Raw genomic sequence first — 12,699 nt, forward strand, 5'->3', positions numbered from 1 at the left:
TTTCTGATCATTTATATCAAAAACAATACAGGCAACTCCACTCAATACACTGTAATAGCCTAAATGGGAAAGGAATCTAAGAAAAAGTGGGTTATGTATATGGAAAACTGGTTCACTTTGTCATACACCTGAAACACAACATTGTAAATCAGGTATACTACAACAAAAATGAAAACAAAACAAAACAGAAAACCCAAACAAACAAAAGCAACACATCTCCTATCTGATTTTCTTTTGAAGAGGAGAAATCGATTTATTTAGAGAGAAGCACACGCAACATAGTGGGCCATCTCAAAAGGTGCTGTGTTATGTGATCAGTTGCTCAGTCATGTCCGATTCTTTGCAGCCCCAAGGACTGTAACCAGCCAGGCTCCTCTATCCATGGACTATTCCAAGCAAGAATACTGCAGCGGGCTGCCAATTCCTACTCCAGGGAATCTTGCTGATTCATGATGAAACCCACATCTCTATGTCTCTGTGTTGGCAGATGGGTTCTTGGCCACTAACACCACCTGAGAAGCCCCCTCAGAAGGTGAGAGGCCCTGAAATATGGGCTGGTTCATTTTTATGGTCTGGGTAATTCCATAGGCTAAAGGGTGGGAGTATTATTCCAACTATTTTGGAGAGGGGGCAGGTTTCTAGGAACTGGGCCACTGCCCACTTTGGAACTTTTATGGTTGGCCTCAGAGCTGTCATGGCCTTGGTGGGCAAGTCATTCAGCTTGCTAATGTGCTACAATGAGCATATCCCAGATTCAACTTCTTATCTGATCTTTTGAAATTTTTCAATCCATAACACTATGCCTGTAGTCATTTTCAAATTAGAGACCGTCACTCCACATATAAGTGAAAACATACAGAACAAGTATAGCAAAACAAAAACAAATTCACAGATACAGAGAACAAATCAGTGGTTGCCAAAGGGGAAAGTGTGGGGATATGAGCAAATCAGGTGAAGGGGACTTGGGGTTACAAACTCCAAATATTATTTATTTCAGTTATAAAATAAGTCACAGAGATGTAATATAGAGCACAGGGAATACAGCCAAAGTTATTATACTGTAATAACTTTGTATGGATAATAGCTTAAAAATATCTAATTACTATATTATACATCTGAAACTAATTTTATAAGTCAACTATACTTCAATCAAAAATAATAATGATAAAAAGACAATTCATTACTAGTGTAAGTTGAAATGTCCTTGTGATCCATTTATTCTGATGATTTTAACCACCTAAATTTCTTTAGCTCTTTAATATTCCATACTATATCCAGACAACTTTCAAGTTATGTGAAGTATTTTAAATATTTCTGTATCATTAAGGAAAAAAAGAAAAAATATTATTTCAATCTTAAAAATAGATGAACAAAAGAAAATATAAAGAGCATATAGGCTCCATTTCTAATTAGGGATGAAATCCAACCTGATGTTACTTAGTATTAGAAGCTTTTAGAAAGGATGGCAAATATATCTGTTAGTTTTAGGAACTAAAAATATCATGGAGAATTGAACATTATTTGACCTATTTATTCACCCACTTGACAGAAATCAATCACCAAGTTTAATCCTAAACTCTCAGCCCAAAAATGGCAATGAACGAATATCTGTCAATAGAAACAGACAAGTCCACTCTTAGTGAACTTCTTGATTGCTCTAATGTAATGGCAAGTTTTGATAAAGAGGAAGATCTGCAAAAGAGCACATACAAAAATTAAGGTAGATAGGCAGTGACATATGAGAAAGACAGATAAGACAGTTATGACATTTTATATAAAATAAGCCTTTTACATTATTTCAACCCACTCCAGGTCTCTTGCCTGGAAAATCCCATGGATGGAGGAGACTGGTAGGCTGCAGTCCATGGGGTCACTAGGAGTCAGACGTGACTGAGCGACTTCACTTTCCCTTTTCAGTTTCATGCATTGGAGAAGGAAATGGCAACCCACTCCAGTATTCTTGCCTGGAGAAACCCAGGGATGGGAGAGCCTGGAGGGCTGCCGTCTATGGGGTCGCCCAAAGTCAGATACGACTGAAGCGACTTAGCAGCAGCAGCAGTTTGCATTATTTAGCTATGGCAGTATCCTTTTAACAGGAAATATAGGGCTGTGAATCAGCAAGAAAGCACACAAGAAATTTTACAGAGAAACATGGACATCTTCGGAATCAAATAGATCAGTTGGCCTCCATTGAATAAACAACTTAGGCTTTTTAAATTACTTTTTTCCTCGCTATCTACAAAAGGTAAAGCACCTTTAAATTTTAAGATTAAGTTGTCAATTCTTAGGGCAGATTTTCCTATTATTAAGTTTCAGGAAAGGAGGGGAAATTGGGGCAGCATTAATTTCTTTACAAATGGCACTGCTCTCAACAACTCAGACTTTCACTGTCCAGGGAAAAACAGATACCAAGCATGGCATTTTGACCCAGCTTTAAGTTGACGGAGTCTATGTAGCATCATACTTGATTCATTTGATGCAAAATCAGTATTGATTAAGCTAAGGCAGTTAGGAGGATAGTTTTTAAGTGGCGTTAGTCTTTGTTATGATTTCTAAGTCCCCATAAGCGCACTTGGATAATTGCTAAAGCAAAATACAGCAGGAGAAACTATAGAAAATATGAATGCAATAAAAAGAGATTATTTTCTTAATGCAGCTCACTTGTCAATTTACTCTGAGAGACATATGGTAAAATTGAAACTAAAGGTCACAGGCTGCTTGAGATGCATGAACTTAAAAATTAAAGAAAGTCATCAGCAACTTGGTCTATATTCATTACCATCATCTCATTCAGGAAATCTCTAAAAGGCAAGTGGAACTTTAGAGCCCATGAAAGATGAATTTTTGTCACCTTGGCCCTAGAGTGGCTTGAGGTCAGAGAATTAAAGCTATCATAAGTTAATAACAGTTTGTGTAACCTTACCCTTAAGGAAAGTGAACATGACTGTTTAGAATTTTGTTTTACTGCATTTACCAGAGTTTGTGTGTGTGTGTATGTGTGTGTGTGCCCTTGAAAACCACTGTCACTTCCCCAGTATGAACTCCCTAAAGTTAGGGGTGAGTTTTGTGTTCATTGTAGAAGAGAGGGCAACGTATGTTGGAGGATTCATTTTCCAGCCCTCTTCACATCCCTCCTGATTTCTCTTGAAGTGATAAACCTTTCGGTATCTAACTTGACTAATTACTTCTATATCCTTGACATTTAAACTCCCCATCCCACTGTTTCTCAATCTGGGGACGAAAGATATAACTTTACATACATGTTAAAATCAAAAGACTTATGTGAAAATGCACATTTTACCACAGAGATATATCCTTTTAGAAAGGACAAAACAGAATGTGTAAAAATCAAGAAAAAAAAAATGAGGAAAATGTATTGAGAGTATAACAGGAACTGAAAATCTTACTTACTCATCCTTATTCTATATTTCTTAGTATTTAGTGTGTAAATTTTGAAATCTTGACTTCAGCCAGCAATTTTGAATGAGAATAAAATACTCTTTGATAATACATGAGACACCTAAGTGAAAGATAATGCTATATTCAAGAAACTGCAGAGAAATAAAGGCAAATGTTACAAGAAATGACTGCTATAATTTTATAGTTCCTCTAACTCAAACTAGTCTCCAGATCTCACCATCATTATCTCTCTCATTTCCTTTCAGTCTAATTAATCAAAATCCTTCCTAGATGTTCATTTCTGGTCAGTATGTCTTCCTGAATATGAATAAGAAATAGAATACCATTCAATGTTTGAAATTATGGGGGTAATCTCAATGACGGAAATAGATGACTGGCAAAAGGGAAGGGAATGCCTGATTAAATATATTCATGAAGATGTCAAAGCCTTATAAAGCCAACATCTGGGGAAGAGAAAGCCATAGGACGAGAGCTTCCTGGTGAAGTGTGTTTCTTGAAATCATCACCACCATGGACAGCAAAGGTTCGTCGCAGAAAGGTATGTACAGCAGCTTGCGGAGTTGTTGGGTTTTATCCATGTTCCAATGGGGGCATTAATTTGAAATTTGAGGAAATATTCTCTTAGGTTTCAGGATTACAGAGTTTAGAAGAACTAGCTAATCCTGCTCTAGAAATCAATTGTATAGGGGCACAATAGGACAGTGGTTCTTGAATGGAGGACTGTCTTCCAGAGACATTTGGTTAATGTCTGGAGATGGTTTTGGTTGTCTTAATATGGGGCAGGGGTGCAACTGGTGCCCAGGGGGCAGAGATCAGAGATATTGCTAAGCATACTACAATGCACAAGTTAGCCCCCAGAACAAGTACTTATCCAGCTCAGGGTGCCAATCATGTCAAAGTTGAGAAAACTTAGACTGGAATAAGACCAAAAATGTCTCTGAGTCCAATTCATCACAACTCCAGAAGGTAGAAACAAACATTTTCTAGTTACCAAGATTCTTATGTGGTGTGGCTAAGATGAGTCAGTCTGATGAAACTTTTAACTCTGAAGCTATAATACAGACAGTGACAGCAGAGTAGTCTCCTACAATACTTTGTTGACTGGGTTTAATCCAAATGATATCTTAGAAGAAAACACAGGCTAGTAACAATAATCGCCTTTACTTGCTTGGTTGACATTCGCTAGAAAAAGAAATTGCAGATAACTAATGAGAACTTACTGTATAGCAAGGACAAATCTACTCAGTGCTCTCTGGTGACCTAACTGGCAAGGAAATCCAAAAAAGAGGGTATATATGTATACATACAGCTAATTCACTTTGCTATACAGCAGAAACTAGCATAATATTCTAAAGCAAGTATATTCCGATAAAAATTAATTTAACAAAAGAAATTATAAGGCAAAGACATTAATTACAAAATTTATCTTATGAAACAACAAAAACATTTCTTTTTTATCTCATCTTAGGCTGTGGAAAAAAGTCCTTCAGATGATAAAGGTTCAGATAAATGTAGTCAGAGTTAAAGAATATCTATCCAGTTATGAATTTCCTAGAACCAGTATTCCAATTTCTCTATCTGTAAAGTACTTTATATTTATACTTGTAGATAAAACAGTTAATCAGCTGTGTTACATGACTGTAAAGTACCTAAAATAATCTCTTTGGAAATATGCCTTTGAAAAATTAAAAGACTGTTATATGAATTATCTCACAATATTGATATTTTTATTTTGCAACTAAAAGGTTGTTCATTCTATACTACATTCTATACTAAATAGTCTTTTAGATATTTTCAGGTGTTGAAGGTTAGGTATTTTTTCACCCTAAATCTTTAGCCCTTGCCTCGTTTTGTCTTGGACACTTTCCAATTACATTTATTCAAGACTCCAGATGAAAGGAGTTTTTTGGTAAACACATTTCTACATTCTTTATTTTATTTGGAGCAATTTGAACTTAAACATGATTTAAATCATTGCCTTTTTCCTTTTGAAAGTGTAAGTTATTGATATGTTAGTGGTTCATATCAGTCCATCTGCTGAGATAGTAAATTGGTGACTACATTGTCTCTGCTAATTGTAAAGGACTTTAAAAATGAATGTTTTATAGACAGAGCAGAATGAGTGGATAAAATCGTCTTTCTAGGGTCACTGCTGTCATGCAAAGACAAAATATTTTTCTCTACTAGTAACAGCAATGATCGCCCCAAGCACGGGTCATCACAGCTACTGATGGGGTCCCTGTTACACACATGCAACCCAAGAGCCCAACTGCCTGTGTGTTGTGACATGAGGAAGTGAAAAGATGACAGTGTGGTCCCCAGTCACCTCCATCTGCTAATCATGGGACTTGGGGGAAAATCACTTGCCCTAAGTCACTGTTTATTAATAAAATCTGATGATAATAATGGAGATCACTGGAAAGAGCCCTGATGCTGCGGAAGATTGAAGGCAATACAAGAAGTGGGTGGGAGAGGATGAGATGGTTAAATAGCATCACTGACTCAACAGACATGCATTTGAGCAAACTCCAGGATATAATGAATGAAGGGGAGCCTAGAATGCTGCAGTCTATGGGGTGACAAAGAGACTGAACTTAGTTATGCACAACAAGAATACAGTGAAGGCCAAAGCTATCTCAGAGGATTATCATGAAACACAAATTTTACACATTTTTAAAAGCTTTTAGCAAAGTATCAAGGAAATGGATGGGGTTAGCAGATCCAAGATGCAGTATCCTTTTTCTCTTAGAATTCTCTTTGTGTTCAATAACAGGGTTCAGGAAGTCATGTGTTTCTTCTTACCCACCATGATGGTAAACCACACAAATCAACTGTGCTGTTCTTGCCATTTCAGTGTCTAAAACGCAAGCATGAGTCAGTAACAGTGAAAAAATGACAAACTCCTACAAGCTGCTGAGAATCTGCAGAGAATCCCAAGACATTAGACTATCGTAGGAGAATGACCTAAACACGCTGACTCACATTAATTTAAATTCCAAGTGTTTGCAGAACACAGGAGCACTTCTGGGAGCAATACAAAAATGCATGGAGTAACCTACTTCTGCAACTATATATCTGTGCAAATATCATCATCCATCTGAATTTACACAGTGGAAGGTGTTGCTTCTTCCCCACCCCAGCTGCTACAGCACCAAATCCTGCTCAGGGCAACGGGGAGAGATGAGGCCTCCCTGGAGAGGATGGCTTTTGCTAACCTTGGGCTAATACATCATCTCAGAGCGGCTCATGTTTTTATTTAAGCAGGGTCCCGCCTGCTCCTGCTGCTGGTGGTGTCAAATCTACTCTTGTGCCAGGGTGTGGTCTCCACCCCCGTCTGTCCCAATGGGCCTGGCAACTGCCAGGTATCCCTTCGAGACCTGTTTGACCGGGCAGTCATGGTGTCCCACTACATCCATGACCTCTCCTCGGAAATGTTCAACGAATTTGTAAGTACTGTATTTCTTGCTTATTTCCAGAAGAAACCTTTGCGTAAGTGACTGGGCTATACTATCCTTTAAACAAGAAGGCTGCATCAGCCAAACTTCAAAGAACATACTTTCTAGGTCAAATAAGACATTAGCTCGTAAGATGTGGTAACTGAAGAAAAGATGTTTCATGAAATCTCCATGATTCTTAAGCAGTGACATACCTGTTTCAATTTGCTTTTATTTGTTAAATTTCCAAAATAAATTTAAAGCACCTGTATTTGTCAGCTTGGACTCTCATAGCAGAATACCATAGACTCAGTGGATTAAACAACAGAACTTTATTTCCTTGCACTTCTGGGGGCTGGAGGTCCCGGATCAGAGTGCCAGCAAGGTCAGTTTCTGGTAAGGGCTCTGTCTACCCAGGTTGGCTTCTCCCTGTGTCCATGCAGGGTTGGGGGCAGGGAAGAGAAACAGAGGAAAGGCACAGAGACAAAAGAGAAAACTCTCCAGTGTTTCTCTTCATAAAGACTCTAACATTTTGGATCAGTGTTCCACCCTATGAGCTCATTTAACTTTAATTAATCCTCATAATCTTCTGGGCTTCCCTTGTGGCTCAGCTGGTAAAGAATCCACCTGCAATGTGGGAGATCTGGGTTCAATCCCTGGGTTGGGAAGATCCCCTGGATAAGGGAAAGGCTACCCACTCCAGTATTCTGGGCCTGGAGAATTCCATGAGTGGGACACAAATGAGTGATTCTCACTTTCATTGTCAATCTTCATAAGGGCTTCCTAGGTGGTGCTCGTGGGGAAGAACCCTCCTGCCAATGCAGGAGACATAAAAAATGCAGGTGCAATCCCTGGGTCAGGAAGATGCCCTGGAGGAGGGCATGACAACCCACTCCAGTATTCTTGCCTGGAGAATCTCCATGGACAGAGGAGCCTAGAGGGCTATAGTCCACAGGGTTGCAAATAGCGGTGCACAACTGAAGCGACGTAGCTTGCACACAGTCTTCATAAAGACCCTTCTCCAAACGCAGTACTTCGGAGATTTTTGCTTCAACACATGAATTTGGGGGAGAAGGAAATGGCAACCCTCTCCAGTGTTCTTGCCTGGAGAATCCCAGGGACTGGGGAGCCTGGTGGGCTGCCGTCTATGGGGTCGCACAGAGTCGGACACGACTGAAGTGACTTAGCAGCAGCAGCAGCATTCGGTTCATAGCAGTACCTGACAAAAAGCACTCTTAGGTGGGGCTGGGAAAAAGAAGCATCTTGATTTTCTGGTCCTTCAGTGTCCCTCTGGGCATTCTTCACCCAGCACACAGTAAATAGCCAATAAATGGGAACTGCACTTCAGTGAACTGGGTGGATGGAACACATTAGACAGAGCTGAATTCCTGTAATGAAAACAAATAATGATAGTTTTTTAAATGCTACAAATTACTGTTCTAAGATGTGCAATATATGGGTTTATAACTACAATAGAATGCTTGGTTTATAATTGGAAACAAAATTATTCTCTTTCTGATGAAATTACTTTTAAAGTTGTATACTCTTTTATGTCAATCAAGGAGCCCATAGTAGAGCAGAAAACTGATAAAAAATGGTGCTCAAAGTTTCTATTAAATTCATATAGTTTTTATGAATTTTTATTCACTAGTTTTCCTTTCATCTTCCATTTTTGACTGTCATCTTTTTTCCAGATCTTCGAAGTAATCTCTTTAAATGCTCACAACTTTTGCTAAAGATAAGGTTTTCTTTATCAACATGTTAGCTAGTTATTTCGACTCTCCTTCTCAGTCCATTGCTTACTATTTTCAAAAATTTTATGCCATGTTTTTCTGACTTACCATTTTCTCATCATCAACAATGCTGTATTCTGCATCTGTGAAGCATACTAAGCTATAGGTTTGTGGATTCAGATTAGTCAAAGAAAAGTTATAATTATATATCTTCTTTTAAGGGAGTACATTGGTTCCAACCCAAAGTAAACAAGAGATTAAATGTCTACATAGGTATCATACATATGCACTATATTTGGTTCAAATACTAAAAAAAGATGATACTTAATAAAGCAGTTAATATTTCATATTTGGGTTATTTTTAGTGTTTGCTATCCAAATAGTAACTATGGGAAGGATGAAATGAAACAAGGGAAAAAAAAAGAAGGAAAGAGGTTGGAATTTAGATGACAAGCAACTGTTTTCAGAGATAATAGAAAGTAAAAGTAGGAAAAAGAATTACTTTCAATTTTTATGTGACCCTCATTAAAAAAATTATTCATCTATCAAACGTGTTAATATTCTGCTAAAGGTTCATTTATTGAATGCCCAAACAACCCTAATGAATTGAATTTGCTTGATTGCTTCCAGGATAAACGGTATGCCCAGGGCAAAGGGTTCATTACCATGGCCCTCAACAGCTGCCATACCTCCTCCCTTCCTACCCCTGAAGACAAAGAACAAGCCCAACAGACCCACGTGAGTCTTTTATCCGGGTTTTCACCAGAACAAGTGAGACAGTGCACTGGTGTTACCAGGCTTCAGGTTATTAGAGGTCATGGTAACTGGACATGCAGAGAAAGGCGGAGAAACATTATGCATTATGCAGTTGCATTATGCAGTTGATGAAATATGAGTAAAATCAAGGGATGACTATAAAGATCTGTAGCAGCAAAATAAATAACAGATCTATGAATTGTCCATGTGGACAACATAAGTTCAACCAATGCATTAGATCCAAGGTTGCAGCCATTATACTGTATGAAAACATGAAATAAATGGAATGTCCATGTTTAAAATATAGATTTAAAAAATTCATGGATATGTAAGAAACACAACCCCAGTTTTGAGTATTCCCTGTACTAGTGACTCCTACATGGGAGTCACTTCTACACTGCACTACTTAAGCCACCAATTCTGCCTTTCAAGGCTCACCTGATTCTTCTACTTCTCTGACACCTACCTCATTCTTGACTGACTCCTCTAACACCTCTTATTTTTAATTATAAATCTCCCTCCAAAACGGGTCCTAAAAAAATATTATGTTTTGCTTCTCATGGTTGTGATGATTGCCTTTGTTCTGATGACCACATGTCTACCGATAAGCCTCAATCATGTATCCCAGATCCAAATTTTTATCATTATAATTGCTCCTTTCTCATTCCCTGAACTAGGCACAGCGCTAACATTATTTAAAATATTTCCACATGCACCTCCCCTTAAGTACAATCTGTTCTCTTGCTTCAGCTTTGTTAGTGATACCAGGATTTTTTTCATCTGCTAATCTTCTTAATAAGGAGGATGATAAAATGAAGGAAGAAGGTCAAGAAGAAAAAGGAGGACTTTTAAAATAAGTTTAAAATAAATTTAAAATTTATTGAGAGCTATTACCTTGCCATACAATTTACAAAGTACTTTGTTTTCATTACTATGTTTAATCCTCATGAAAATTCCTGTAGCACAATGACCGTTATTACACTTCCTGTAATATGGAAACCAAGACTCAGAAAAATTGTGGAATTTGTACCAGTCACATAGGTAGTAAGCAGTGATTCTGGGTTTCTTCCAATCAGAGCTCTCACTCTTCCTCTTTAAGCTACAACGCCCCCAGGAAAACCATGCTGCCACTCACCCTAGAGTCTGAATTTCATTTCAGCTCCCTTACTCTCACATCCCATCATGTTTCTATTGCAATGTCTGTTTGATTCTTCTCTGCTGTTCATTTCCTGTACCATTAAAGTAGTTCATGGCCATCAAGAAATCAAGAATTTTAATCAGAGATGCTCAGCCCCTGGGAGCATGTCCAGTCCTGATAGTAGTGAACTAGGGGCAAAACCCTCCATGGGGAATCCCACTAATGCTCTTAATAAAGACAACACTGTGCCATTTTCTGCCCAGACACATGTCGACAAAATAGACTGCTCTGATATCAGCTTGGGGGCTGATGTTGGGATGGACTGAGGAAAGTGTGGTTAGGAATGTCATATCTTCTTTACTGCCTCTTTGTTCTAATATCATAAAAGGAACTACCACTCAAAAACTAAAAATACATGAATGAATACATCGATTCATTAATATGAATGAATCACTGGGTGAAAATGAGTTGGGCACTGGTGGAGTCCTTCTTTCCTGGGTCAGGTACTCCAGGCACATACTGAGTTCCAACAAAATACTTAGATTTCTCTCCCCAGACAAGCAAAACATTCAAATATAAAAGAACTCACTCAGTGGATGGCAGAATTTCAGAGGGAAAAAGAAAATTCTTTATGTTATAAATTAGAACTCATCAGAAACATTGGTTACTAAAATAAGCCAGATTTTTAAGTATTTCAGCAAAGTATAAACCGATAGCTTACATTTTATAATTTTGCAACCTTCAAAAAATTTTCAATACATATAGGAAAAACCAGGAGTTTTTTAGGTCAATCACTCTGAGCAAAAATCACATGTTACCAAATCCACTGAATTATGCTTATTTTAATGAGATTGTTTCTTGTGGTTGTTCAGCATGAAGTCCTTATGAGCTTGATTCTTGGGTTGCTGCGCTCCTGGAATGACCCTCTGTATCACCTAGTCACCGAGGTGCGGGGTATGAAAGGAGCCCCAGATGCTATCCTATCGAGGGCCATAGAGATTGAGGAAGAAAACAAACGACTTCTGGAAGGCATGGAGATGATATTTGGCCAGGTGAGCAGCTTCATGAAAGCTTCCTTGCTATTTTCATGAATGAGAGAGGTGATTTCTGTAATGAGGAATGAGTTTTGAACTATCTCACTGTACAAGAACACAATTCAGGCCTTCTTTTTCTAGACCGGTGTTACATAAAGCAAGAACCTGTTCATTCATAGTGATAGATTCTATTGTAAGTGAATTAGAATTCCACAGCAATTTTTCACAGGTATAGTCTTTCTTGAATTGTACAGTTACACCAAAATCTTGCCTCTTCCTGGGTACAGATGGCTGAAATATTTTCAAGGATAAGAGAATTAGAGAATACAATTTGCAAGATAAATGTTTTCTTCAAAATATCCCAAGATATCCTCTACTGAAATTCAGCTTGTATTCTTTCTCTATTCTCCTCAAACCACAGGATGAGAGTGAGAAGAAAGAAAAGAAAAGATCAAAACCAAATACTTGAGTTCTGCTTTAGTTTTTATTAATAAATTACTAACATATATCTGATACACTGGCTCCAAAATCCAAGTGTAGAGACTTTCATGTATCTTCCCTAATTTTTAATTTGATAATTAGAAAGAACAAAGATGAGCAAATACTACTAAAACTCATAATAACTCATTATCTTTTGGATGTTTAGGTTATTCCTGGAGCCAAAGAGACTGAGCCCTACCCTGTGTGGTCAGGACTCCCGTCCCTGCAAACTAAGGATGAAGATGCACGTTATTCTGCTTTTTATAACCTGCTCCACTGCCTGCGCAGGGATTCAAGCAAGATTGACACTTACCTTAAGCTCCTGAATTGCAGAATCATCTACAACAACAACTGCTAAGCCCACATTCATCCTTTCCATTTCTGAGATGGTTCTTAATGATCCATTCCCTGGCAAACTTCTCTGAGCTTTATAGCTTTGTAATGCATGCTTGGCTCTAATGGGTTTCATCTTAAATAAAAACAGACTCTGTAGCGATGTCAAAATCTAAGACTGCAATTTTGTCAATGTTTCTTATCTTCATTTAATAGACAATCAAATGAAAATCCTTCCTTATGATTGAGAGAAAGAACTTCTGATTAAAATTTGTCACAAATAGCAGAAACTGACATTACAAAGACCATTAATAACTTACTTTAGAATCACAGCAAATTATTCTGGGTCAAGTTATTAGAATTAAAAATTA

The 12,699-nt window shown here is 37.9% G+C and overlaps 1 protein-coding gene across 1 annotated transcript; it reads left to right on the forward strand.

Annotated features, from left to right (window-relative positions):
• The first annotated feature begins 3,697 nt into the window (after nt 1-3,697).
• Nucleotides 3,698-12,463, forward strand: LOC102275031 (prolactin). Its single transcript, XM_005894272.3, has 5 exons — nt 3,698-3,958; nt 6,685-6,866; nt 9,218-9,325; nt 11,354-11,533; nt 12,162-12,463. Exons 1-5 carry the CDS (start codon nt 3,931-3,933, stop codon nt 12,351-12,353), a joined length of 690 nt encoding a protein of 229 aa, XP_005894334.1. The 5' UTR covers nt 3,698-3,930; the 3' UTR covers nt 12,354-12,463.
• Nucleotides 12,464-12,699: the final 236 nt, after the last annotated feature.

The sequence above is a fragment of the Bos mutus genome, chromosome 23 (assembly GCF_027580195.1).
Source record: "Bos mutus isolate GX-2022 chromosome 23, NWIPB_WYAK_1.1, whole genome shotgun sequence".
NCBI classification, from domain to species: Eukaryota; Metazoa; Chordata; class Mammalia; order Artiodactyla; family Bovidae; genus Bos; species Bos mutus.

Coding starts and splice junctions, on each gene's coding strand:
- LOC102275031 (XM_005894272.3), top strand. CDS start 3,931: ATGGACAGCAAAGGTTCGTCGCAGAAAG. Junction 6,867..9,217: donor CGGAAATGTTCAACGAATTT/GTAAGTACTGTA, acceptor GATTGCTTCCAG/GATAAACGGTATGCCCAGGG. Junction 9,326..11,353: donor AACAAGCCCAACAGACCCAC/GTGAGTCTTTTA, acceptor GTGGTTGTTCAG/CATGAAGTCCTTATGAGCTT.